The sequence below is a fragment of the Elgaria multicarinata genome, chromosome 1 (assembly GCF_023053635.1).
Source record: "Elgaria multicarinata webbii isolate HBS135686 ecotype San Diego chromosome 1, rElgMul1.1.pri, whole genome shotgun sequence".
NCBI classification, from domain to species: Eukaryota; Metazoa; Chordata; class Lepidosauria; order Squamata; family Anguidae; genus Elgaria; species Elgaria multicarinata.
Genome location: NC_086171.1, coordinates 2,375,189 through 2,402,899, shown reverse-complemented (window position 1 = coordinate 2,402,899; position 27,711 = coordinate 2,375,189). Strand labels below are relative to the sequence as shown.

Below are 27,711 nucleotides of genomic sequence, written 5' to 3'. Positions count from 1 at the left end.
AGTTTCAGGCAGGATTCTCTCCTTGCCCTACTTGGAGAAGCCGGGGATCGAACCAGGGACCTTCAGCGTGCCAAGCAGGGCCTCTATCCCACTGAGCTACGGCCCCACCAGGTTGGGGAAAGCTCCACCAGAGCTTAGCAACGGCCCGCCTTGTTTTTCGAGCGTGGCCTACTTTGGTGTCAAAGGACTTCAACCATGGGGCTGGTTAATGAAATGCCTTCCGTGTGGGTCTGGCATCTTTGCTGCCAGTGGCATTTCACCGCGGTCCCCTCCTTGTACACCCAACACAGTAGCCAAGGGGAAAAAAGGGTCTCCTGAAAAGCCGTTCAGAATGTTAAGCAGGAGATGCAATTAAAAGCAACCCAAAACACTACCTGTGTTTTTATAACAGGGGTAGGCAACGTTTTTGAAACGTGCCTGTGGGCCCCAGGTGGCACACCTTCCTCCTCCTCCTCCCTGTTTCCTTCCTCCTCTTCCCCTCCGTCCTGCTCATGACCCCCTCAACTCCTGCGGTGTTCACCTTTATTTCCCAATCTGCAGAAGTGTGGCGGGAGGGAAGGAAAAGGCCGTGGCAGCAGCCGCCATGTTGGTCGGGAAGGAATCATAGAATAGCAGAGTTGGAAGGGGCCTACAAGGCCATCGAGTCCAACCCCCTGCTCAATGCAGGAATCCACCCTAAAGCATCTCTGACAGATGGTTGTCCAGCTGCCTCTTGAAGGCCTCTAGTGTGGGAGAGCCCACAACCTCCCTAGGTCACTGATTCCATTGTCGTACTGCTCTAACAGTCAGGAAGTTTTTCCTGATGTCCAGCTGGAATCTGGCTTCCTTTAACTTGAGCCTGTTATTCTGTGTCCTGCACTCTGGGAGGATCGAGAAGAGATCCTGGCCCTCCTCTGAGTGACAACCTTTCAAGTATTTGAAGAGTGCTATCATGTCTCCCCTCCATCTTCTCTTCTCCAGGCTAAACCTGCCCAGTTCTTTCAGTCTCTCTTCATAGGGCTTTGTTTCCAGACCCCTGATCATCCTGGTTGCCCTCCTCTGAACCCGCTCCAGCTTGTCTGCGTCCTTCTTGAATTGTGGAGCCCAGAACTGGACGCAATACTCTAGATGAGGATCAAAAGGTTAGGGTCTAGAGTCCTGTGGGGTCTGGTGGGTGCCCTTGGGAGCCTTGGAAGGTTCCAGTGGTGCCCACGGGTGCCACGTTGCTGACCCCGGGTTTCTCTAGAGATGTGGGAGAAGAATGGACGCTTCGTAGTTGCTATTGCACAGAGACCTGGCAGCTTAAGGAACATTTATTTATTTATTTTGCCCTGGTGCTCAGTGATGTCTTCAGCTGGGATTTTGATGCAGGTGAAGGGTTGACATTAAGCTGTCCCTGGCAGAGGTTGCAGAGGCCTAGCCAGAAAAGTGGGCTTTTTTCCCTAGGGGCTCTGAAAGAGAACAGAACAGGAGGCCCGCTGTGTTTAAGGCCACCGAAGCCCGACTGCCGTGCGCCTGTCTGGTTCCGGGGAAACCCCGCTGTGCTGTCTTTGCAGGCCCAAGAGACCATCGCCTTGTCAGCTGAGGGTGGTGGTGGTGTTTTCCATTAAATTAGCTGGCTTATGCATTTCCGCCCTTCCTGTTTTCCTTCCCCCTCTCACCCCGGGTCATCCTATCTGAGTTCCAAAGCTGGCAAACCGACTGCCGAAGCATCACTCCCATCGCTCGGAGTCCGAAGCGCCCTGCTTTGCTATTCTCTCTGCCCGTCCCGTTAGCCGCGACAGGACCCAGATCCTAACTGCAGTTTAACACGGCTGCCTTTTTGCCTGCGTTGCTTGTGTGGGGCCCCGAAGGCCGGACAGTCAATCACAATTGACTAATGTACTGTACACTGCAGTCGCTGCTTGGAATAGCCCTGGCTCGCGTCCATATGCCTGTGGGTAATAAACTGAAAAAACGCAAGCGGGCTACAGTCGTGCTGGCTACCAGCACAGGGGGCGGCAGGCCTGGCCGCTCCCTCCCGTGGCCTGAACCCTTTAGGCACTGCTCTCTGTACGGGCTGCAACCGTGGGATTCTCACTCTACCCCCTAAGGCAAGGAAGGGCCGGCATCGAGGGTGGTCATGATTTATATTGTATTGTTGTACTAATGTTGTTCCCCGCCTCAATCCAAAGGGAGAGGCAGGTAAGAAATAAATGAGTAAATAAATAACTATTATTATCAGCGTGTTGCCTGAACCAGGCCCAATGTGTCCCGCTCTAACAGTTGTGCAACTTTGCCTGCTTTGCTGAATCGCTGGAAGGGTTATCCCAACCCATGCGAAGCTGGGTCTGTTTGCTAGATTTAACATAAAATTACTCATCTAGCATGTCAATTTCAAATTATTTATGGCATTTTGCGCAGTGTCATTTTTATTGGATTGTAAAGGTGCTTGTCAGCTTGTCAGTTCTACATTTAGGAAATAGAAACCAAAGGCACAGTTACAAGGTGGGGGATACTTGGCTCAGCAATACTACAAACGAGAAGGATCTGGGAATTGTTGTAGACTGCAAGCTGAATATGAGCCAACAGTGTGATATGGCTGCAAGAAAGGCAAATGCTATTTTGGGCTGCATTAATAGAAGTATAGCTTCCAAATCACGTGAGGTACTGGTTCCTCTCTATTCGGCCCTGGTCAGGCCTCATCTAGAGTATTGCATCCAGTTCTGGGCTCCACAATTCAAGAAGGACGCAGACAAGCTGGAGCGTGTTCAGAAGAGGGCAACCAGGATGATCAGGGGTCTGGAAACAAAGCCCTATGACAGACTGAAAGAACTGGGCATTTTTAGCCTGGAAAAGAGAAGACTGAAGGGAGACATGATAACACTCTTCAAATACTTAAAAGGCTGACACACAGAGGAGGGCCAGGATCTCTTCTCAATCCTCCCAGAGTGCAGGACATGGAATAATGGGCTCAAGTTAAAGGAAGCCAGATTCCAGCTGGACATCAGGAAAAACTTCCTGACTGTTAGAGCAGTGCGACAATGGAATCAGTTACCTAGGGAGGTTGTGGGCTCTCCCACACTAGAGGCCTTCAAGAGGCAGCTGGACAACCATCTGTCAGGGATGCTTTAGGGTGGATTCCTGCATTGAGCAAGGGGTTGGACTCGATGGCCTTGTAGGCCCCTTCCAACTCTGCTATTCTATGATTCTATGAACTGCTTTGGAAGTCTGATTTGTCCACCTTTGTCCACGTATATCTGAACCTTAAGAGCTTCTCCGGACACCCTGCTCTGAGTGCTCCTGCCAAGTGAAGAGAGGCAGAGTGACGTGACCACTAGAGGGGGGGGGGCTTTTCAGTGGTGGCACCCTGGTGCGATGCCACCACCTCACGCACAAGGCTTTGACGCGCACACCTCCCTCAGGCTAAGCACCACCACTTAAATACCCAAGGAAGGGGTAAAAAGAAAAGGTTAACTTTTCCCTTACAGCAGAGGGAAAAGGTAAGGAGATTTGGAAAAGGCTTTTCTGTGAATATAGCGGGCTGAAGGTTTAATGTAATGTGTTTATTTATGAACCAATAGAGCAGGAGACACAGCCAAACTGACACATGGTTTTATCAGGGCTGGTGCTACCATAGAGGCCACTCAGGCGGCCGCCTAGAGTGCCAAGGTAAGGGGGCGCCAGACGCTGCACCCGGAAGCCGCTCTCCCACAGCGGCTCTGAGAGGGCAGCTTCCGGGTGCGTCGTTCCGAAGACGCCCGCCCGCCCCTGCATCCTGGCTTCGCTTTGGCTGGGTGGGCACTGAAGCGAAGCCAGAACGCTGGGGTAGGGGGGCAGGGGGGCGGCTTCGGAACGGCGCACCCGGAAGTTGCTCTCCCAGAGCAGCTTCCAGCTGTGCGCGCCGTTCCAAAGCCGCCCCCCTGCCCCCACCCCCACCCCCGCGTCCTGGCTTCACTTCGGCTGGGCGGGCGAGATGGCATCCCATGCCCAGGTACGCTGGGGTGGGGGTGGGTGGGTGAAAGCAGCTCACATGCCTAGGGCGCAAAATAGTCTGGCACCGGCCTTGGGTTTTATGGTAGCAAAATAAAGAAAATGTTTATTTCCTCACACAACTCCTGACAAGAAATCACTCAGCTAAACGCATCTACCCTCCAAACCCCAACACCAACCGAACCCCTCAGACCCCTCAGCTCCCCCCTATATAGACTCCTCCCTCCTTCCCACAGCATCACTAGCCACACCCACTCAGCCCAACATTCCGCACTCTCTAGACATACTCACGCAGACATACTTAAGGGAATAGAAATGTGGGTAACGCCACACTGGTGTTCAGAGGTTTCTGATCCTGAAGGCAGCTTAGAGCCTTAGAATCATAGAAAAGCAGAGTTGGAAGGGGCCTGCGAGTCCGTCGAGTCCAACCCCCTGCTTAATGTAGGGATCCACCCTAAAGCATCCCTGACAGGTGGTTGTCCAGCTGCCTCTTGAAGGCCTCTAGTGTGGGAGAGGCCACAACCTCCCTAGGTCACTGGTTCCATTGTCGTACATTCATGACCAGCCATTGCTAGCTTTCTCCTCCACGAAGTTGTCAAACCTCCTTTTTCATGAGGTGGTAAAACTGCAACAGTTATTTATTCTGAGGAGTCTGGGCAACGGCTTGAAATAGGACAACGTAGTGTGCAGATACTTCCTCTGGTTCCTGGATGTCAGGCCCCTGCTGAAGGAATAATCCTCCTCCTCTGAGGAGCTCCCGGAGACAGACAATGCCAAGGACCACCACCACCACCACGTCAGGACGCCTGAGAGAGCCTGAGCCCACAGGGGTGATCACCACTACTCCATCCCTGCAGGAGGAGGGGAGGTCCTCCTTTGAGGCAACAGGCTGGGTGACCACCTAGCCTCCAAGAGTGTCATTGCGTCAAGAGGCAGGCCAACTGGGCTCCTCTGAGAAGGAGTGCTCAGTTACAAAGAAGGACTCCTTGGGAGCAAGGCCTTCCTCCCAAGTAGGACTTTTGCCAGCTAATGCACCGCAGCTGAGCCCTGGGTGGGGCTCAGAAAGCTCTGGCTATATAAGCTTTCTGGTTTAGCCTAGCCAGTGCTGGAACAACATTGTTCTATCATTTCCAGTGCCATGCCCCTTGCTTTCCGGACCTTGCCTTGTGAGTGGCCTTCTGTGCTACTGGCTTTTGGACTCCTGCTGATGGACTGTGTAGTGCCTCTTGCTGCTAAACCATGCTTTCACCTTTGCTTCTGTCTTTTTGACCTGATCCCACACTGGACTGAAGCCTTTGCGCTTGACCATTGGCCTGCTTGGTTGCCTTGCCGTTTGAATTGCTCCATAATTTGCTCCAGCACGGAGTCTGATTCAGCCATGACAGGATACTGAACAGAACTGTATCCTGTGAGGAACTGAAACCAGTATGTGGCTACATTGCTATGCGTGTAAAGCCCCTTCACACAGCTGCGGAACCCGTGGCCAGTGCACACATTTGGGGTGGGGGTGGGGGGAAGCAGCATGGCACAAACCTCTTGCATATTCTTTTCTCACAAGAGGGTGTTTGAGGGAGGCCCCGACATCGCTGGGCTGCCTTTTCCTTCCTCCACGGGGTGCCAGTTTTGGAAATCTCTGGTAATGCACAAGAAAAAGAAAGAAAGAAAGGTCTGTTCAAATGCATACCAGGGAGTGGCTCCATTATTATTGCTTTTTAATTTTAATTTAAAAAAATGTTTTTATTTGAAAGGGATTATTTATTTAAAAGGCTCTGGAGTGCCACCCAGCCCAGCTCTGGGCAGCGGACTCTTGAGTGGAAACTGTGGTTTTGTGTTTTGCAGGCCCATGAACAGGAAAGGCCAAGAAGGGACAGCATGTGATAACAGAGAACGGAAATACTTTGCCGTAGTGCAGATGTGTTGGGAGTAGAACTCCCATCATCCATTGGCCAGCTGGGGGTCATGGGAGTTGTATTCCCAACACAATTGTATGGACCTGGTTGGAGTAGACCGCTGTGCCTTTATCTGGCCTTGCTGGCACCTTGAACTGGGTATTATTAAAAACGTCAGAAGTGCCTTGATGCTGGATCAGACCCAGGGTCCATCTAGTCCAGCACTCTGTTCACACAGGGGCCAGGCAGCCATCGGCCAGGCATGAACAAGCAGGACATGGTGCAACAGCACCCTCCCACCCATGTTCCCCAGCAACTGGTGCACACAGGCTTATTGCCTCAAATACGGGAGGTAGCACACAACCATCAGGGCTAGCAGCCATTGATATAGCCTTTGCCTCCAGGAATTTATCAAACCCCCTCTTAAAGCCATCCACATTGGTGGCCATCACTACATCTTGTGGTAGTGAGTTCCGTAATTTAACTATGCTCTGTGTGAAGAAGTCCTTCCTTTTATTTGTTCTGGATCTCCCACCCATCAGCTTTATGGGATGTCCCCTGCTTCTAGTATTTTGAGAGAGGGACGCACACCATGCATAATTCTGTACACCTCCATGATGTCTCCTCTTAGCCTCCTTTTCTCCAAGCTAAACAACCCCAACTATTGTGACCTTCCCTCCTAGGGGAGATGCTCCAGCCCCTGGATCATTTTAGTTGCCCTTTTCTGCACTTTCTCTAGCTCTATAATATCCTTTTTTAAGGTGTGGTGACCTGTTGTTGTTACTATTATTGTTATATTTATTTGTATCCCTCCTTTTCCCCAATACTGGGACTCGAGGCAGCTTTACAAAATTAAAACACATAGTTATAACATATAGATATATACAAAAGGTAAAAATATAACTAAACCTGCTGCAATATTAAAACATTTAAAATGCAAATGACAATTACAAATGAAAACCCAATGCATAAACAGAGGGCCAACTATGCTCCAAAGACCTGCCTGAACAAAAAGGGATTTTGCCTGCCTCCGGAAACATGGCAAGGAGGGAGCCGGCCTCGCCTCCCTGGGAAGGGAGTTCCAGAGCCTTGGAGCGGCCGCCAAGGAGGCTGTTGTTTCGGTAGCCACAAATACAGGTCTTTCGACTGGTGCCTGTCAGTAAGGGACGAAGTATAAGTGGTGTTGAATACGTAGCCTGCAGCTGCATCTCCACTTCTTAAACTAATTAGAAGGATGGGGAAAATACTATTTTTCCAACGTTCTTAGCAGCATAGGGGGTGAGAATTGAGGTCCAGGCAGGTACATCCTCCTGGATGTACCTGCCTGGACCCTAAGGTCATCCTCAGGGGTCCTTATTATTATTTATTTATTTATTTATTTATTTATATAGCACCATCAATGTACATGGTGCTGTACAGAGTAAAGCAGTAAATAGCAAGACCCTGCCTCATAGGCTTACATTCTAATAAAATCATAATAAAACAATAAGGAGGGGAAGAGAATGCACCAAACAGGCACAGGGTAGGGTAAAACTAGCAGTATAAAATCAGAACAAAATCTCCACGAGCCCCTGCCAAAGGAAGTGAGGCAGGTGGCTACCAGGAGCAGGGCCTTCTCTGTGGTGGCACCCCGGCTGTGGAATGAGCTCCCTAAGGAGGTTCGCTTGGCACCTACATTATATGCTTTTAGACGCCAGGTGAAGACCTTTTTATTCTCCCAGCATTTTAACAGTCTATAAATAAATTTTAACTTGGTGTTTTAAGTTTGTAATTTTGCATTGCTGCTGTTTTTATCTGGTTGAGCTTTTATATTGTATTTTATAGCATGGTTTTATACTGTTGTTTTATACTTTGAATGTTTTTAATTTTTGTGAACCGCCCAGAGTGCTCCAGCTATTGGGTAGTATAGAAATGTAATTAATAAATAAATAATAAATAAATAAATTGTAGCAGCTGGAAAGGGAAGGGATAAACCGTCTCTCCCCACAAGTTGCAATTTTGATAAGCATTGGGTGAAGTGCCTCTAATTAATAAAAGAAAAAGCAGAGACACTGCCACAGGCCATGTATGAAACAACATACATAGCTTGTCTGTTAGGCAGTGGCATTTTCAACTTGTTTAAGCTCCTGAACTGTCTTCAAGGGCAGCCCCACGTAGAGCACATTGCAGTAGTCTAATTGGAAAGTTGTTATGGCAGCTTGTTTCCCTGGACCAGGCTGAATGTAAAAGACACTCGGGTACTGCCACTGTTTAAAGCAACACAGAGAAGTGATCAGTATGCCAGCGTGTGACTCTTCCGCCCGTAGTGAATGCATCATGCTTCGCTGATGTGCTTTCTAAGCCCTTAAGCTGGTGTCGTCTGTTGTACACAACCACTTCCTTGTCTCGCTTTTTCTTCCTCCCTCTCGAAGTATAATGAAATCCTTGTTCTGTTGGGATCTTGTGTAGTACAGTTTGCTCAGGTCTCCTTGTGGGGGAAAGGATACCACTCAGGCTTTGGAAATCGTGCCAAATGACTAGACACCTGTTTAATCTTCTCAATAAATGTATATATTTTCTACGAGATGTCTGGGCTTGGGTTTTAATGAGAATCCCTCACTCATGGCATTCCTGGATCTATGGCAGTGTTGGGACACCTGTGGCTTTCCTGATATTATTGGACTACAACTCCCATTACTCCCATTTGGAACCAGTGACCTAGGGAGGTGGTGGGCTCTCCCACCCTAGAGGCCTTCAAGAGGCAGCCGGACAACCCTCTGTCAGGGTTGCTTTAGGGTGGATTCCTGCATTGAGCAGGGGGTTGGACTCGATGGCCCTACATCACTGGTTCCATCGTTGTACTGCTCTAACAATCGGAGTTTTTCCTGATGTCCAGCCGGAATCTGGCTTCCTGTCACTTGAGCCCGTTATTCCATGTCCTGCACTCTGGGAGGATCGAGAAGAGTTCCTGGCCTTCCTCTGTGTGAGAGCCTTTAGGTCTGCCATGGAGGTCACTACAGGCCAGGAGTGGGGCAGCTTGTGACCCCTCAGATGTTATTGGACTCCCAATTCCCATCTCCCACCAGCATGGCTGATGACCAGGGATGATGGGACTTGCAGTCCAATATGTGTCACACCACAGCCCCCACCCCCCGATACAGGCCCATGTGGCTTTTCTCCACGCGCTTTGTTGTTATCTTGTGCAATCAGCCCTCCGTGCAGAGAATTTCCAGGCATTTGTTAACTTGGTCACGCTGCGGAGGCAGGGAGGCAGGGAGGGAAAGCAAGCCGTCCTCTTAGGCTCTGATTCTCTACAGTTGAACCACACGCCTGCAGCTCTTCCTCTGAATGTTGGGAAAAGTTTTAAGTGGAGGCCGGGATGTTCAGCAGACGTTAAGGGCAGTGAGTCCTTTTTTGGAAGGCTACACAGCATTCCTTTAGAGATGCGATGCTGTCATTCAAACCTCCAGGGCCGTTGCTTAGGCCTGGGCTCATGGGACCCCGGCCCCGAACCTATTTTCCAGGAGCCCTGATCTTTTCCCTAGAGCCACTGAGTTCTAGGCTCATTGGGCATTCCCCGCCCCAATTACAGTGTAATCTCAGGGCTTCACACCCTCCTGCTAATACTTGCCTCTCGTGCGTGGGTGGTTCCGTTTTGGCTACCTAAACATCGGCACAGTTGTGCCTGAACTTCAGAAATAGAGGGAATGATGTGATCATAGAATCATAGAATAGTAGAGCTGGAAGGGGCCTCTAAGGCCATCGAGTCCAACCCCCTGCTCAGTGCAGGAATCCACCTTAAAGCATCCCTAGCAGATGGTTGTCCAGCTGCCTCTTGAAGGCCTCTAGTGTGGGAGAGCCCACAACCTCCCTTGGTAACTGATTCCATTGTCGTACTGCTCTAACAGTCAGGAAGTTTTTCCTGATGTCCAGCTGGAATCTGGCTTCCTGTAACTGGAGCCCGTTACTCCGTGTCCTGCACTCTGGGAGGATCGAGAAGAGATCCTGGCCTTCCTCTGTGTGACAACCTTCCAAGTCCTTGAAGAGTGCTATTCTGTCTCCCCTCAGCCTTCTCTTCTCCAGGCTAAGTGTGCCCAGTTCTTTCAGTCTCTGCTCATAGGGCTTTGTTTCCAGACCCCTGACCTTTCCTTGGAATCATGGAATCATAGAATAGCAGAGTTGGAAGGGGCCTACAAGGCCATCGAGTCCAACCCCCTGCTCAATGCAGGAATCCACCCTAAAGCATCCCTTGTTTTACTGCAAGCCTCCGTAACGAAGTCCACCGCATGGACTAAATCCCCTGTATCCAATTTAGGGAACCATCGTCTTTGCTGCTTCACCCAGGGTAGTTCCAGGCGGAGGGCTCCTGGTATTAGCATGTAGAGTGCCTTGTGCAGCTCTTCTGTCTTCTTTTCCTTAATGGATTTTCTGTATGAAGACAGAAAGAGGAGTAAAAAAACCAACTACATGGGACGGCTATGAATAGAAATCAGCGCCATCTGGACCTCCGGTCAACTTCCAGGAGTGGGGCAAAGTGATAGCACCGTAAAAGCCTGGTCTGGAAGCAGCCCCAGTCGAATAACTTGCAGCACTATTTCCCCGTGAAACCCTTGCAAACCTCTCTGGCTGGCTAAAGGCAGCATCTGGCCATAGAATCACAGAATGATAGAATAGCAGAGTTGGAAGGGGCCTACAAGGCCATCAAGTCCAACCCCCTGCTCAATGCAGGAATCCACCCTAAAGCATCCCTGACAGATGCTTGTCCAGCTGCCTCTTGAAGGCCTCAAGTGTGGGAGAGCCCATAACCTCCCTAGGTCACTGATTCCATTGTCGTACTGCTCTAACAGTAAATTTTTCCTGATGTCAAGCTGGAATCTGGCTTCCTGTTACTTGAGCCCATTATTCCGTGTCCTGCACTCTGGGAGGATCGAGAAGAGATCCTGGCCCTCCTCTGTGTGACAACCTTTTAAGTATTTGAAGAGTGCTGTCATGTCTCCCCTCCATCTTCTCTTCTCCAGGCTAAACATGCCCAGTTCTTTCAGTCTCTCTTCATAGGGCTTTGTTTCCAGACCCTTGATCATCCTGGTTGCCCTCCTCTGAACCTGCTCCAGCTTGTCTGCGTCCTTCTTGAATTGTGGAGCCCAGAACTGGACGCAATACTCTAGATGAGGCCAGTCAAGAGAAGTTGGGACATTCTTGGCCGTTGTATCTCAGTTCCGAAACGTCCTTTCTCCAGAGGCTTTTGCAGAGTCTGGAGGATGCAAGACGCGGATGCCGGCTGTGCAGCGGTGGTTACTTAACAATGTCCCGTGGGATCCTTCTAACTGTGTAGAGAGCAGTCTGGCTCCAACCCCCCGTTTCTCCTGAATTCCTAGCAGTTGCAGGAGCAGAGTGACATTCAACTGGTCGCATGGCTGGAGTCAGCAGGCTAGATTCCCATGTACAAAAGAACATCAAAAGAGCCTTGATGCTGGACCAGACCCAGGGTCCATCTAATCCAGCACAGTGTTCACACAGTGGTCCACCAGCCATCGGCCCAGGATGAACAAGGCAGGACATGGTGCAACAGCACCCTCCCACCCATGTTCCCCAGTAACTGGTGCACACACAGGCTCACTGCCTCGAATACTGGAGATAGCATACAACCATCAGGGCTGGTAGCCATGGATAGCCTCCTCCTCTAGGAATTTATCCAACCCCCTTTTAAAGCCATCCAAATTGGTGGCCATCACCACATCTTGTGGTAGCGAGTTCCATAGTTTAACTATGCTTTGCGTAGCATTAGAGCATTTATGAGTGCTGTGTGGCAACTGCTTAAATATAATAAGCCAAAGCGCCCCCCCCAATTTCCCAACCCAGCACCCCCAGATGTGTTGGGTGACAACTCCCATCATCCCCAGCCAGCGTGGTGGGAGTTGTAGTTTGGTACATCTGGAGGAGACACCTGCAATAAATTATTATTATTTATTTATTTATATAGCGCCATCAATGTACATGGTGCTTGTACAGAGTAAAACAATAAAATAGCAAGACCCTGCCGCATAGGCTTACATTCTAATAAAATCATAATAAAGCAATAAGGAGGGGAACAGAATGCACCAAACAGGCACAGGGGAGAGTAAAACTAACAGTATAAAAGTATAAAAATGGTGATCTCCTTCTGCTGCAAGTATCTCCTTGCAGCAAGTGCGTGCACAGATGTTACATGTGTTTATTTATTTTATTATTGCATTTATACCCGCCTTTTTCCTCTAAGGAACCCAAGGCGGCATACATGATCCTCCTCCTCTCCATTTCTATCCTCACAACAACAACCTTGTGAGGTAGGTTGGGCTAAGGGTCTGTGACTGGCCCAAAGTCACCCAGTGGGGTTTCCACGGCCGAGTGGGGACTAGAACCCGGATCTCCAGACTCCCAGTCCAACACACTAACCACTACACCGCACCAGACCCTTATGTTGGCTGCAGTGAGTGAGTGCATCTCCGTACGGGAGGTTGTCTTTTAACAGCAGGGATTTCTAAAGCCTTCTGTTATTATTCTTTTAAAGTTCCCAACCTGATTCTTGAGAGAGGAGATGGGCCGCGCAAACTCAAATCATACGGGGCCGACTGTAATATTACAAAGCCAGTGCTGTCTTCCAAGTTCCAAAAATCTGGTTTCAAGTTCCAACAATCCAGTACCATCTTCCAAGTTCAAACAAGCTGGTTGGCCCCTGTGTAAACAGAAAGTGGGACTAGAAGGACCTTTGGTTTGATCCAGCTGAGCTCTTCTGATGTTCTTAATCCTGTTTGTTGAAGGAAAAGGGTGGTGCTGTCTTAACTCCAGATTTACAAGCCGCAGCGTGCCTCTGGCCATGCAAAATCCCTGCTACTCAGCTGAACCTATGACATCTCTGATGTTTTATATTCATTCTTAGGTACCTTCTTGAGCAAGATTTCCCCGGGATGAGGATCGGGCCGGAGCCGACGACGGACTCCTTCATCGCCGTGATGCAGGGAGAGGTGGAGGGCATCATTCCTGGCAATGCGTTGGTAGTGGATCCCAAAAAGCCTTTCAGGAAACTTAACGCCTTTGGCAATGCCTTCTTGAACAGGTCAGTAAGGGGTTCCCAAAAAGCCTCCGTAAGGACAGAGAGGGAGAAGGTGGGTGGGGAATGGGCTGAGAGGACCCATGGCTCTTAACGTGAAGTACATCTTCCTCTTCTTCCGTCTCCGCCGCTGCCTAAAACTGGCTTGGTCTGGACAATTGGACGCAAGGTCAGAAAGGAGGGCTTTATTCCACACTTTTATTTGTATTTACGTAAAGGAACGCCTCCTCCCATATGTACCTGCCCGGACCTTAAGATCATCCACAGGGCCCCTTCTCCGTGAGCCCCTGCCAAAGGAAGTGAGGCAGGTGGCTACTAGGAGCAGGGCCTTCTCTGCTGTGACACCCCGGCTGTGGAAGGAGCTCCCCAGAGAGGTCGGCCTGGCGCCTACTCTGTACTCTTTTCGTCACCAGGCTGAAGACCTTTTTATTCTCTCAGTATTTTAACACTTAATTTTAACTTAAATTTAAATTTTCCTGTTCTAACTCTATATTTTAATTTTATATCAATTTTGCTGTGTGGTTTTTATCCTGGTTGTGCTTTTGATACTGTATTCTGTATTTGTGCTTTTAACCTGTTGGTTGTTTTATTATGGTTTTAATTTTTGTGAACCGCCCAGAGCGCTTCGGCTATTGGGCAGTATAAAAATGTAATAAATAAATAAGTGATTCCTAGGCCACCTGAAAGGGTGACTTTGAGGATGAAATATCCTTCCCAAACCTGGCACTCCCCAAATACATTGGACTACAAACCCTATCATCTCCAACTAGTTAAAAGTAAAAAATTTGAAAGGCTGAAAAATCTGAAGTTAAAAGGTAGCCTTTTCTTTAAAAACAAACAAATCACCTTTTAAATTAGTACATTCCCATGACGGGTCCTGGCCAAAGCACCTTAGTTGAACATTCAATTCTTTACTGACATAACACATATATGTATGACCATTAAATATTGTAGGAATTTTTATATATAAAATCAGAGCAACTTTTTTGCTGTAAGAACAATGCACAGAGTGATATATTATTATAAAGCAACATATTTGCTATGTTACAAGAAACTTTCATTCGTATAAGGTGCTCCATATCTTTCACAATTCCCTCTCACTGAGCGTTGTAGATAAAGCCACAAGCACAAAGTGATAATTAGTGAGCAAATACTCATTCCTGGACACGGCTTGGGACCACAATATCTGACAGAACGCTTCTCCCGACATGAATATACCCGGTCACTACGTTCAACATCTAAGGTCCTCCTCCGGGTGCCTACTCCGAGAGAGGCTCGGAGTGTGGCAACGAGGGACAGGGCCTTTTCGGTGGTGGCCCCCAGACTATGGAATGATCTCCCTGACGAGGCTCGCCTGGTACCAACGCTGCTAACTTTCCGGCACCAGGTTAAGACTTTCCTCTTTGCCCAGGCATATGGCAGCACATCTTAATCAACCACATGTTTAGGTTTTTTTTAACAGTTTTTAATGCTTTATGTGTGCATGTTCTGTGTTTTAAAATTTAAAATTTTGTTTTTATACATGTTTTTATCTCAATTTTAGAATTTCTGTAAACCGCCCAGAGAGCTCTGGCTATGGGGCGGTATATAAGTATAATAAATAAAATAAATAAATAAATAAAGATTTCTTAAATCTTTTATTAAGGTATTCTGAAACATGGTACCTTCCTACATTAGGACTTTTGAATTTCTTAGAACCAAACTTTAGTAATGTTCTGCAGGATCTCACCTACAGGCAAAATTAAAAGGTGAGACAATTCTAAATTTAACCATTCTTTTTAATGCGTTATATATCAAATAACTTGCCTGTAAAATCCATGATTATTTATTTATTATTATTGAGCTAATCTTGACCAACGTTAGGGAGGAAATAACTTACTGATAGGCAGAGGCACCGTAATATATAGTGTGATTTATTGCAAACAGCTGAGTTAATAAGACCATATGGGGCACCTTATAAGAATTAAAGTTTCTTGTCACAGAGTTGACTGATGAAGTAATGAAACATCGAATGTAATGCGGAGTAGTCATTTCACTCTGTGCAGTATTTCCATAGCAAATACGTTGCTTTATAATAATATATCACTCTGTGCATTGTTCTTACAGCAAAAAAGTTGCTTGGCTTTTATATATAAAAATTCCTGCAATATTTAATGGTCATACATATATGTGTTATGTCAATAAAGAATTGGATGTTCAGCTAATTCAGTTATGAATTTGCACAGTTTATATTTATATTATCATTTTAAAGGTCTCCTGTTTTGTGCTTGTTCACTGTGTGGGATCCTCTCTGTTGTGGTTTATGCAAACACCTTAGTGACACGCACTTGGCCTGGCTAAGCAGGGATTAATCTTTTGGCGAAGGGTGGATCTTTTTTTTAAAAAAATATAATTTGTATTTTATTTATTTATTTATTGCACTTATATACTGCTCCCATAGCCAGGGCTCTCTGGGCGGTTTACAGAAATTCTAAAATTGAGATTAAAAATGAGTATACAAAGTTCTAAATTCTAAAACACAGAAACATACACACATAAAGCATTAAAAACCGTTAAAAAACTTAACATGTGGGTGATTAAGATGTGCCGCCATATGCCTGGGCAAAGATGAAAGTCTTAACCTGGCGCCGGAAAGATAGCAGCGTTGGCGCCAGGCGAGCCTCGTCAGGGAGATCGTTCCATAGTCTGGGGGCCACCACCAAAAAGGCCCTGTCCCTCGTTGCCACACTCCGAGCCTCTCTCAGAGTAGGCAGCCGAAGGAGGACCTTAGATGTTGAACATAGTGACCGGGTATATTCACGTCGGGAGAGGCGTTCCGTCAGGTGTTGTGGTCCCAAGCCGTGTAAGGCTTCATAGGTCAAAACCAGCACTTTGAATTGGGCTCGGAAACATATAGGCAGCCAGTGCAAACGGACCAGAGCAGGTGTTAAATGGTCAAAATTTTCTAAACTTACAAACAATACAGGATAAAACACTACCCCATGATACACAATAATACATACTAAACAATTTAATAAACATATATTTTAACTTAATTCCATTTAATATAATCATTGATTAACAAAAGTGTGCTCCCCCCAACCCCCGGGATCTTATTCATATTTCCAAAATCTCATTACTTCCTCTGGAGGTGTTTTCCCTCTCCCCTTTAATAATACAAAATCTAAAAACTGTTTCCATATTTCTTCAAAATCATTCGTTTTTATCATTTCTCTTCTGACTCTCATGTTACATGTTAATTTATCGTTAATAGCAACATCCCATATTTCTTTGTACCAATCTTCTATATGCTAAACCCCTCGAACCTTCCAGTTCCTGGATATCATTAATCTTGCAGCTGTTAACAAATTCGTTATCAGTTCTTCTGTCTCTTGATTACAATTCAATTCTCCATACACTGATAACAATGCCACAGTTGGTGTCTCTTCAATCTCCATTCCTATAATTTCTTTGATCTCATTAAACACCATTTTCCATAATTTTTGTACAAATTCACATTCCCACCACATATGTAAATACGATCCTTTCTCTTGACAACCTCTCCAACATAATGCTGAGTTCTTCTTATTTATCATATTTAATTTCACTGGGGTTAGGTACCACCTCCAGACAAGCTTGTAATAATTTTCTTTTAACCTCACGGACATGTTTCTCAACACTCGTTGTTTCCAAATGCCTTTCCAACTCTGTTGCCCTATTTGTTCCTTCAAATCAGTTTCCCATACCATCCTACCTATGCTTTCCTGGGCTGGATCTACACTACTGCTTTAAAGCACTTTATAACAGTTTTATAGCGCTTTAAAGCAGTTAAAGCACTTTATAACTGTTATAAAGCGCTTTAAAGCAGTAGTGTAGATCCGGCCCTGGATCTTGGATGATTGAATGGACCGGAGGTTCCCACTCTGGCATGCATGTATCGCAGGTAGAGCAAGAAGCCAGGATGGCCATGGCCTGGGGATCTAATTGTGAGAAATGCCGAACGGTCGTGTTCCCACTTGCCAGGCAGAGAATAATACAAGGGAGGAACAATAGCATGGAGACATAATCAGTAGTTGTGACTTGCGGCTCGGAGCTGGTAGTCAGCTACTCCAGTTATTCATCCCTGCTCTTTCTTTCCTTCCTTCCCCCATTGACTCAGCTGCCCCACCCTCTGCAGTTCCTGTTTTCCCAGTCTGGTAGTGGGTTTGAACCTGTGCTGCTCACCTGCGTGCCTGCCTCAAACAGCACCTGAACGGTGTTCACTATTGACAACAGATCTTAAAAGCTGTGAAACAATGATAAAAACAGAAGATCAAAATTAATAGTTAAAGCCAAATAGCATGGTATAAATAACTAGGGCTGTGCATGGACCCCCTGATCCTCTTCGCGGCCAGATCCGGAAGTTGCGGATTGGGCCGATCCGCTCCGCCACGATCCGCCTGTGGCCCGGTCCACTTCGTTACGGAGCTCTGGATCCGAATCGGAGCTCCATTTCCCCCACACACCCATAGACTTACCTGGCTGCACCACCATCGCCACACGAGCGGCGGTGGCGGGGCCAGGTAAGCCCCCCCCCCCCATGCACACCACTTACCTGGTCCGTCGCGGCCCGTCGCCGGCTTCACTTGAGCCCGCAGCTCAACCCGGAACTGTAGGCCCCAACGGGTTGAGCCGCGAGCTCAAGTGAAGCCAGCGATGGGCCACGACGGAGAAGGTAAGACCCCCCTCCCCCCTGCCTCCTTACCTGGCTCTGCCACTGTCACCACTCCCCTTACCTTTTTTCGGAGCTCCAGATCGAGGCGAAGGATCCGCCTTCATCTCGATCCGCTCCGTGATGCTCCGCTGCCCCCCCCCGAACCTCTTCGCCTCCGCCTTAAGGGGAGGCGAAGCACCCCGATTCGCTACTGCTTCTCCAACCTGAAGAGAAGCGGAGCACAGCCCTATAAATAACGCTAGCCCATAGTTTGTTGCTCTACCCAGGGTATGTCTGGGTGACAATCGAACAAACCATGGTTTGTTTGCTCAATCCTTGGGTGGGTTGTTTCCCTCCTCCCTGTTTTTGTGATGCTGTCATCCTAGCATATAGAGCGATTGGATTTTTCTTCTACCACTCCTGTCCACCGCCTCTGTAGCCTGACAAAACAACCCATGAATGACCCATGATTCTGGGTTCGCACATAATGATAACCCATAGTTTAAACAACCCCAGTTCACAACCCAGCAACAAACCAAGGGTTCTCTTCCTGAGTTGTTCGTGGTTAACAAATCATGGTTTGTTAGTGCATCTATGTTCCCACATCACAACAACCCATACCATGGGTTAGTGTTATGCATTAACTAGTGCAGTGGGATTTTCCCTTGCTCCCCCAGGACCACTCCAAAATCTGCCCTGGAAGGTCACCCTCATTAGGGGAGGGCGCAGGGAGAGGGGAAATCTGATAAAGCCAACTGTGTCTGCATGCTGGCTGGGGGATGCTGGGGATTTTAGTCCAAAACATCTCGAGAGCACCAGATTGCGGAAGGCTGGTCTGAACCAGGTTTTTTTTGTATGCACACACACCATTTTGAGACAGGCCAGAGAAAACAGTGTCTTTGTGGGGGGGGGTGTATTTACTTTAAGGCCAAATCTGCCTTCTGACTTTCCTGGCATTTAATTAGCACCATGCTGTTTCTTAGATGCTAACTAGCTGAGATGACTAAAGGTTGGGTTCCTGCCAGGGGAACACTTAAAAGAAGGGAAAACAAACACATTTTGCTGAGAAACCTCAATTATCACATGAAAATATTTCTCTCTACGACAAGTGGAGTCTGGAAACAAAGCCCTATGAAGAGAGACTGAAAGAACTGGGCATGTTTAGCCTGGAGAAGAGAAGATTGAGGGGAGACATGAGAGCACTCTTCAAATACTTAAAAGGTTGTCGCACAGAGGAAGGCCAGGATCTCTTCTCGATCCTCCCAGAGTGCAGGACACGGAATAACGGGCTCAAGTGACAGGAAGCCAGATTCCAGCTGGACATCAGGAAAAACTTCCTGACTGTTAGAGCAGTACGACAATGGAACCAGTTACATAGGGAGGTTGTGTGCTCTCCCACACTCGAGGCCTTCAAGAGGCAGCTGGACAACCATCTGTCAGGGATGCTTTAGGGTGGATTCCTGCATTGAGCAGGGGGTTGGACTCGATGGCCTTGTAGGCCCCTTCCAGCTCTATGATTCTATGATTTTATGTAAGAATACCCAACTCACATGTCCTAAAACTGAACATGGAACGGAACCCCTCTCGCTGAGAGGGGTTAGTCTGAGGATTAGTCTGAGGGGTTAGTCTGAGGATCCTGACAGGATTAGTCTGAACAAATCCTGTCAGACTAATTTGATCTCATTTTTTGATAGGATAACCTCCCTTGTGGACTGTGGGAATGCTGTGGACGTCATATATCTTGACTTCAGCAAAGCTTTTGACAAAGTACCACAAGACATTCTGATTAACAAACTAGCTAAAAGTGGGCTAGATGGAACAACTATTAGGTGGATCCACAGTTGGCTACAGAATCGGACTCAAAGAGTATTTATCAATGGAACCTTCTCAAACTGGGGAGAGGCAACGAGTGGGGTGCCGCAGGGCTCAGTCCTGGGCCCAGTGCTCTTCAACATTTTTATTAATGATTTGGACGAGAAGGTGCAGGGAACGCTGATCAAATTTGCAGATGAAACCAAATTGGGTGGGATAGCTAATACCCCGGAAGACAGAAACAAACTTCAAAGTGATCTTGATAGGCTGGAGTGCTGGGCTGAAAACAACAGAATGAAATTTAATAGGGATAAATGCCAAGTTCTACATTTAGGGAATAGAAACCAAATGCACAGTTACAAGATGGGGGACACTTGGCTCAGCAATACTACAAATGAGAAAGATCTTGGAATTGTTGTAGATCACAAGCTGAATATGAGCCAACAGTGCAATATGGCTGCAAGAAAGGCCAATGCTATTTTGGGCTGCATTAATAGAAGTATAGCTTCCAAATCATGTGAGGTACTGGTTCCTCTCTATTCGGCCCTGGTTAGGCCTCATCTAGAGTATTGCGTCCAGTTCTGGGCTCCACAATTCAAGAAGGACACAGACAAGCTGGAGCGTGTTCAGAAGAGGGCAACCAGGATGATCAGAGGTCTAGAAACAAAGCCCTATGAAGAGAGACTGAAAGAACTGGGCATGTTTAGCCTGGAGAAGAGAAGATTGAGGGGAGACATGAGAGCACTCTTCAAATACTTAAAAGGTTGTCACACAGAGGAGGGCCAGGATCTCTTCTCGATCCTCCCAGAGTGCAGGACAAGGAATAACAGGCTCAAGTTAAAGGAAGCCAGATTCCGGCTGGACATCAGGAAAAACTTCCTGACTGTTAGAGCAGTGCGACAATGGAATCAGCTACCTAGGGAGGTTGTGGGCTCTCCCACACTAGAGGCATTCAAGAGGCAGCTGGACAACCATCTGTCAGGGATGCTTTAGGGTGGATTCCTGCATTGAGCAGGGGGTTGGACTCGATGGCCTTGTAGGCCCCTTCCAACTCTGCTATTCTATGATTCTATGATGAAATCCGTAAACTTCTGAGGCTTGCAATGGGTTTCGGGGTCAGGAGAGGGCGGGGGTGATTTGTAGATTTGAGATGTCTGCATAAAAAACATGTACATTTGGAAATGCCCCCGAAGCTGCTATTCCCAATTTGAAGGGGAAATGTGTACAGTTAAGAGATGCTTACAAATAATGTGTACGTTATTTTCATGCGGGGAATACAGAGGCTTGCAGTCCGCTGTGGACCCACGCTGGGGTTGAAAAACGAGGAACGGGACAAGGTTGAGTTTGATGGATTCACCCTAACCCGAGGCTTAACTCCCTCTGTCAATATTATCTGTGTTCTTTCTCCATGGTTATTTGATGGTGAATTGTTTTTGTGTCTCCCCCCCCCCCCCCTAGATTCGTATGTGCTCAGCTGCCAAACGCGGTTCTGGAGAGCATCAGTGTTATCGATACGCCAGGGATCCTTTCCGGGGAGAAGCAGAGAATCAGCCGAGGTAATGTTAAAGGAGCACCTTCTAATTCTGGGACAAGGGCGCCTTTCTTCTGGATTTGGCTTACGTCTTCTTCCAAAATGTAGACGTGTGAAAGCCGAGTAGGTATTGCTGAGCTCGTTCTTTTCAGTGCTATCGATTGAACGCAGGATTTGCTTTGGAATGTCCTAAAAAGCTTTAAAATTGACCCCTGGCTGGGAAGGCAGGATGGGGTGCCTGTATCTCCCTCTCAAGTTAAATCTGAATCGGAGACTTGTACCACTGTGATCAGAGAGGGAGGGCGCATGCTTTCGAATGCTTTTCCCAGCGTTGAAAAACTACGCAGAAGTCGTACACTTTTGTATGACTTCAATTTTGACCTGCACTTATATTTTGGAACTGCCCATTTTCCCCCTGGGACTGCACTTTTTTGGGGGGAGGTGTCTTGATTGCACATTCAGAAAGCCCTGCAGGCTGTGATGAATGGCAGCTGTAGTTGTGCTAGGGTGACCATATGGAAAGGAGGACAGGGCTCCTGTGTTTTTAACAGTTGCATAGAAAAGGGAATTTCAGCAAGTGTCATTTGTATATATGGAGAACCTGGTGAAATTTCCTCTCTGTCACAACAGTTAAAGGTGCAGGAGCTATACTAGAGTGACCAGATTTAAAAGAGGGCAGGGCACCTGCAGCTTTAACTGTTGTGATGTAGCGGAAAGTTCACCAGGTTCCCCATATATACAAATGACACCTGCAGAAATTTCCTTTTCAATACAACTATTAAAAATACAGGAGCCCTGTTCTCCTTTTCGTATGATCACCCTAAGTTGTGCTCATCCTAGGGCTTATTTTATTAATCTCACATTTTTCCCCCGAGGGCTGAGGGCAGCATGCAGGCAGTTTCCCCCACTTTTGTTTTCATGATCCTGACTAAGGTCAGGCTGAAAGAGCGGCTTGCCCATTGCACCCGGTGAGCGTCGTGTCTGAATGGGAACTTGAACTTGTGCCTTCACACTCTATCCGTCTCATCACAGAGACTGCATCACAATTGCTTGATAACGAAGGAGTGAAACCTTGAGTTTACCCTTCACTAAAAGCTTTGAAATCAGATGTGAAATCAGAATATTTTGAGGAACAGGGAGAGGTTAAATTTGATGTCCTGAGCATTTTCAAGCACATTGCAATTGCGTTTTTTAAGCAAAAGCCTGTAAACATGTGTGTGTGTGTGTAATGACAACAGGGATTTAAGAGATGCTTCACATATCACACTTGTCTTACCTGTACCTCACGTGATTAGCTCCACACTCAGCTCATACTCTGGCTTGTCGTGTGGATAGCCTCGTACTCTGTGCGTTTGTAGAATCCCCCATATAAAGCCATCCAAGCTAGTGCCTTTCACCACATTTTGATGAAACGAATTCCACTTTACTTGTGTAGGACAGCTATGTAAGGCAAAATCCTATATTCTGATTAGCACATCAAGGAGAAATATATACAATGATATTTCATGTAAATAGATGTTGTCTGTGGATGCATCAAGTGGGCACCAGGTTGAGGAAAAACTTCCTGACTGTTAGAGCAGTACGACAATGGAACCCATGACCTAGGGAGGTTGTGGGCTCTCCCACACTAGAGGCCTTCCAGAGGCAGCTGGACAGCCATCTGTCAGGGATGCTTTAGGGTGGATTCCTGCACTGAGCAGGGGGTTGGACTCGATGGCCTTGTAGGCCCCTTCCAACTCTGCTATTCTATGATTCTATGAGGAGTGAGGGCCTAAAGAATCCAACTTGACATGGGAAGACAGGAGCTTTGACAGAATAACATAGAATTAGAAACCTACATGCAAGATTTTGCAGCTGCTCATGGTTTATTTTTCTATCCAGATTTTTTTTATTATTATTCATTACATTTATATACCACCCCATAGCCGAAGTTCTGGGTGATTTACAAAAATTAAAAAGTTTAGATTAAAAAGACTGAACATTAAAAACAGATATACAAAATTTAAAAACATAAAAACAGCTGACATTTTTTTTAAAAAATTAATCACTCAGCCAGGCCAAAGCTAGATTTGGAGTCAGTTAAAACTCAACATATGCTGTTGAATGCCTGGGAGAGAAGGGAAGCCTTAACCTGGCGCTGAAAAGATAACAATGTTGGCCCCAAGCCGGCCTCATCGGGGAGATCGTTCCATAATTGGGGGGCCACCACAAAAAAGGCCTTCTCCTTTGTTGCCGACTTCCGAGCTTCCCCTGGAGTAAGCACCCAGAGGAGGACCTTAGATTTTCCCTTGGCAGAATGATTTTGTTGGCCGAATTAATTTCAATCGGCATTGTGCAGGATGGCTTTACTCCATTTCTTTCCGTTGCGTCTTCTACATCCATCCTCATTGTCGTTTCTGTACCTGTGATTTCATGTGGGTGAGCACACACCATCAGCTAACATAAGAAGCAGGATGTTGCTCTGACACAGGATGCAATAGTGTCGCTAAGCAGCTGTGAAAGCTGTGTTGGTTGATGCAGCCAAACCGAGAGACCGCATAGCAAATAGGATGTTGCGCAACATCTTTCTGTCTTAGGGCCTTGCTAGACCTACCACATAATCCGGTGGGGAGTAGGGGCGACGGTGTGCTACAGCTAGCGCGCGCCGTCACCCTTTTCCAGACGTAACACGCGACGGGGTAAGGGAAAGCCCCGTCGCGTCCGGCATTTTTTTTTTACACTTAAAGGGCCATGTGCGCAGGAGTGCACCGCCACACCAGGTAGGGTTTTTTTTAAAAAAATAAAGGGTTCCCCACTCCCCCTGCCCCTGATTTCCCCCCCACAATACCTGATGCCCCCCCTGCCCGCTCACTCTCCTGTCCTCCCCTCACTCGCCATGCCCGTCCCCGCTCGTCATGCCCGTCCCCTGTCCGCCATGCCCATCCCCATCCCCGCTCGCCATGCCCTGTCCCCCGTCCCCGCTCACCATGCCCGGTTCCCCGTCCCCGATGCCCGTCCCCACTCACCAGGCCCTGTCCCCATCCTTCTTCCCCCCTCCCCGTCCCCGATGCCCGTCCCCGTTCTTCTCCTCCCCCTCTCCTGCCGGGTCCGGTCTTTCCCCCGGCCCCCATCTCCCCCCCCCCCGTGATTCCCCCTCCCAGCCCGATGGGCACAACGCTCCTATGAGCGCTGTGCCCAGTCCATGGCTTCTCCAAGCTACTTGCGAGTAAGCGAGCAGCCGGGAAAAGCCACAGACCCTGCTAGACTTTCCGCAGCCCCGGCCTCAGTCCAGGGCTGCGGAAAAGCCGGGCCATAACCGCATCCAGTTATCCCGGGTTAAGGGAGGACTTAGCCTGGCCTGACCCTGGGATCCCCTGTGTGTCACCCAGATACACAGGAGGGAGACCGGGCCTCACACCGGGCTAACGCCTCGTCTAGCAACGGCCTAAGCATGCATAGGATTGCGCCTTCAGGGTCTTTATCATGCGCCTTCAGACTATACCCAGGGCACAGTCTAAAGCCTTCTCCAACCTGAAGCCCCATTAGATATGTTGGATTGCAAGTCCCATCATTTCCCAGGGGGAAAAAAACTGCACAAAAACTGCACTCAGTGATCAGCGGTTGGGTTGGAAAGGGAAAGAGGCCTCCTGGGGAATGCCAGAGGGTTGTATTTGCCCCGCTGCGGAAGCACGGCTTCATCCCTACTCCTGCTTCGTCCCTGTTTGCTCGCTAACAGGAGTCTTGTTTCATTTTCTCCAGCCAAAGAAGTGGGTTATAGCAGCTGGCACAGATGCCCATACGGAGGTATTTGTATCAAAGCTGCCATCTGCTTCCTAGTCTTGGCTGCTTTGGTGATAAAACTACATGCTTCGAAAAGGGCAGCGTGCTTCTCCGGCATTTCACACACTAATCCTCACCATGCACAGTATTTTTTGAGCAGGGCTGCCGTCACCCAATGCTTGAGATTGTGAGCCTGGCTTCCAACGTATAGAATTGATCTAATTCTATACGTCATATATCTTGACTTCAGCAAAGCTTTTGACAAAGTACCACATGACATTCTGATTAACAAACTAGCTAAAAGTGGGCTAGATACAACAACTATTAGGTGGATTCACAGTTGGCTACAGAATGGGACTCAAAGAGTGCTTATCAATGGAACCTTCTCAAACTGGGGAGAGGCAACGAGTGGGGTGCTGCAGGGCTCAGTCCTGGGCCCAGTGCTCTTCAACATTTTTATTAATGATTTGGACGAGGAGGTGCAGGAAACGCTGATCAAATTTGCAGATGACACAAAATTGGGTGGGATAGCTAATACCCTGGAAGACAGAAACAAACTTCAAAGTGATCTTGATAGGCTGGAGTGCTGGGCTGAAAACAATTGAATGAAATTTAATAGGGATAAATGCCAAGTTCTACATTTAGGAAATAGAAACCAAATGCACAGTTACAAGGTGGGGGATACTTGGCTCAGCAGTACTACAAACGAGAAGGATCTTGGATCTTGGAATTGTTGTAGATCACAAGCTGAATATGAGCCAACAGTGCGATATGGCTGCAAGAAAGGCCAATGCTATTTTGGGCTGCATTAATAGAAGTATAGCTTCCAAATCACGTGAGGTACTGGTTCCTCTCTATTCAGCCCTGGTTAGGCCTCATCTAGAGTATTGCGTCCAGTTCTGGGCTCCACAATTCAAGAAGGACGCAGACAAGCTGGAGCATGTTCAGAGGAGGGCAACCAGGATGATCAGGGGTCTGGAAACAAAGCCCTATGAAGAGAGACTGAAAGAACTGGGCATGTTTAGCCTGGAGAAGAGAAGATGGAGGGGAGACATGAGAGCACTCTTCAAATACTTCAAAGGTTGTCACACAGAGGAGGGCCAGGATCTCTTTTCGATTCTCCCAGAGTGCAGGACACGGAATAACGGGCTTAAGTGACAGGAAGCCAGATTCCAGCTGGACATCAGGAAAAACTTCCTGACTGTTAGAGCAGTATGACAATGGAACCAGTGACCTAGGGAGGTTGTGGGCTCTCCCACACTAGAGGCCTTCAAGAGAGGCAGCTGGACAACCCTCTGTCAGGGATGCTTTAGGGTGGATTCCTGCATTGAGCAGGGGGTTGGACTCGATGGCCTTGTAGGCCCCTTCCAACTCTGCTATTCTATGATTCTGTGATTCTAAAAGGCAAAACTGGCGAAAGGTGCAACTCTAACTTAAGATCGTGGGGTTCCTAGATCTCATTAATTCCTTTGTCCCTCTTACCATGCCCTGTGAGTTCAAGCATACTCAGTTTCTCTCTGTTGCACATGCTGTGGGTGGTCTTAAGAATTCTGGCCTGGTGAAATACTTTCCGTATTGGGACCTAAGAACTAGAAACTTGATTGTGTGCTAAATGAAAGCAGTGGGAGTGATGGCACAGTCACAAGACATTTTGCCAGATTTGGAGATGGCAGCTTCCCGTACTGGACAACAGAGACAACGCCCGTGCGTTAATCAAGCCGGTCCAGTACATTAGTGGAGGAATTGGGGGAAGGTGGCTGAGCATTTTGGCCTCGCGTACCATAAACATAAACTATGCTTCCACTTCTATAGAGCGATCTGTCTGCACAGCCCTGTGGCCATGCTTGATCCACGCTCCTTAGGTAAAGCAGTGACTCTGATAACAGCACAGCAACTCACCTGCAGCTTTATATGAGCACAGTTCCAGGGAACATGTTGCTAACAATGATTCTATGATTAAAAACCTCATTGTGAGCTTATAACCTTCAGAATGTGCCCTTGGCCTAGGGAAACGTGGTCTTTCTAACGGTCTGCATTTCTCGATGGCCTTGGAGGCCCCTTCCAACTCTGCTATTCTATGATTCTATGATAAAAGGAATCACTCTTCCGGGAGCCTCTCTGCCAGGAGCCACCCTTCGAAGAGGCCAGGAAGAGGGCCCCCGAAGGCTAATATTGCCTTGTAAGCCCCCCCTCCAGCCAGTGTCTCCACAAAGCTCCACCAGTGCTGGGGCTTGAAGAGAGTCTCCTCATTCCCCCACCCCCACTTGCAATGGCCTTCCCATGGTCAGGCAAGCTGAACGTAGAGGAAGGCATCAGTGTCTACGGCGTTTAATGACTAGATTAATAAAAATAATGTCCTTTATGATTGTGTACTCAATAAGTTAATACTCAGTTGAATTTTAAGATGCCTTTTAATAATGTATTCGTTTTATAAGTTTTTAATCAATTATATGTATTTTATGGAGTTTTGTACTTGTGTTGTTCCCCGCCTCGATCCATAGAATCATAGAATCGCAGAGTTGGAAGGGGCCTACAAGGCCATCGAGTCCAACCCCCTGCTCAATGCAGGAATCCACCCTAAAGCATCCCTCACAGAGGGTTGTCCAGCTGCCTCTTGAAGGCCTCTAGTGTGGGAGAGCCCACAACCTCCCTAGGTCACTGGTTCCTTTGTCATTCTGCTCTAACAGTCAGGAAGTTTTTCCTGATGTCCAGCCGGAATCTGGCTTCCTTTAACTTGAGCCCGTTATTCCGTGTCCTGTACTCTGGGAGGATCGAGAAGAGATCCTGGCCCTCCTCTGTGTGACAACCTTTGAAGTTTTTGAAGAGTGCTCTCATGTCTCCCCTCCATCTTCTCTTCTCCAGGCTAAACATGCCCAATTCTTTCAGTCTCTCTTCTGTTTCCAGACCAATGGTCAAATCCAATTCAGAGATGGACGTTTTAAATATGTCAGCAATATCAGACTTAGTCAATTCTGTTGCAAGTCATGTATTGGCTACCGTGAAATGCTGCACGCCACATGCTGGGCAACGC

General features: G+C 47.7%; 1 protein-coding gene across 1 annotated transcript in view; it reads left to right on the top strand.

The window, feature by feature from the left end:
• The window catches only part of LOC134395951 (EH domain-containing protein 3), a 50,986-nt gene that overhangs the window by 9,370 nt on the left and 13,905 nt on the right, over positions 1-27,711 (top strand). The window contains exons 2-3 of the mRNA XM_063122240.1: positions 12,736-12,912; positions 20,849-20,946. Of these exons, the coding sequence (XP_062978310.1) occupies positions 12,736-12,912; positions 20,849-20,946 (275 nt within the window). The remainder of the gene's footprint in view (positions 1-12,735; positions 12,913-20,848; positions 20,947-27,711) is intronic.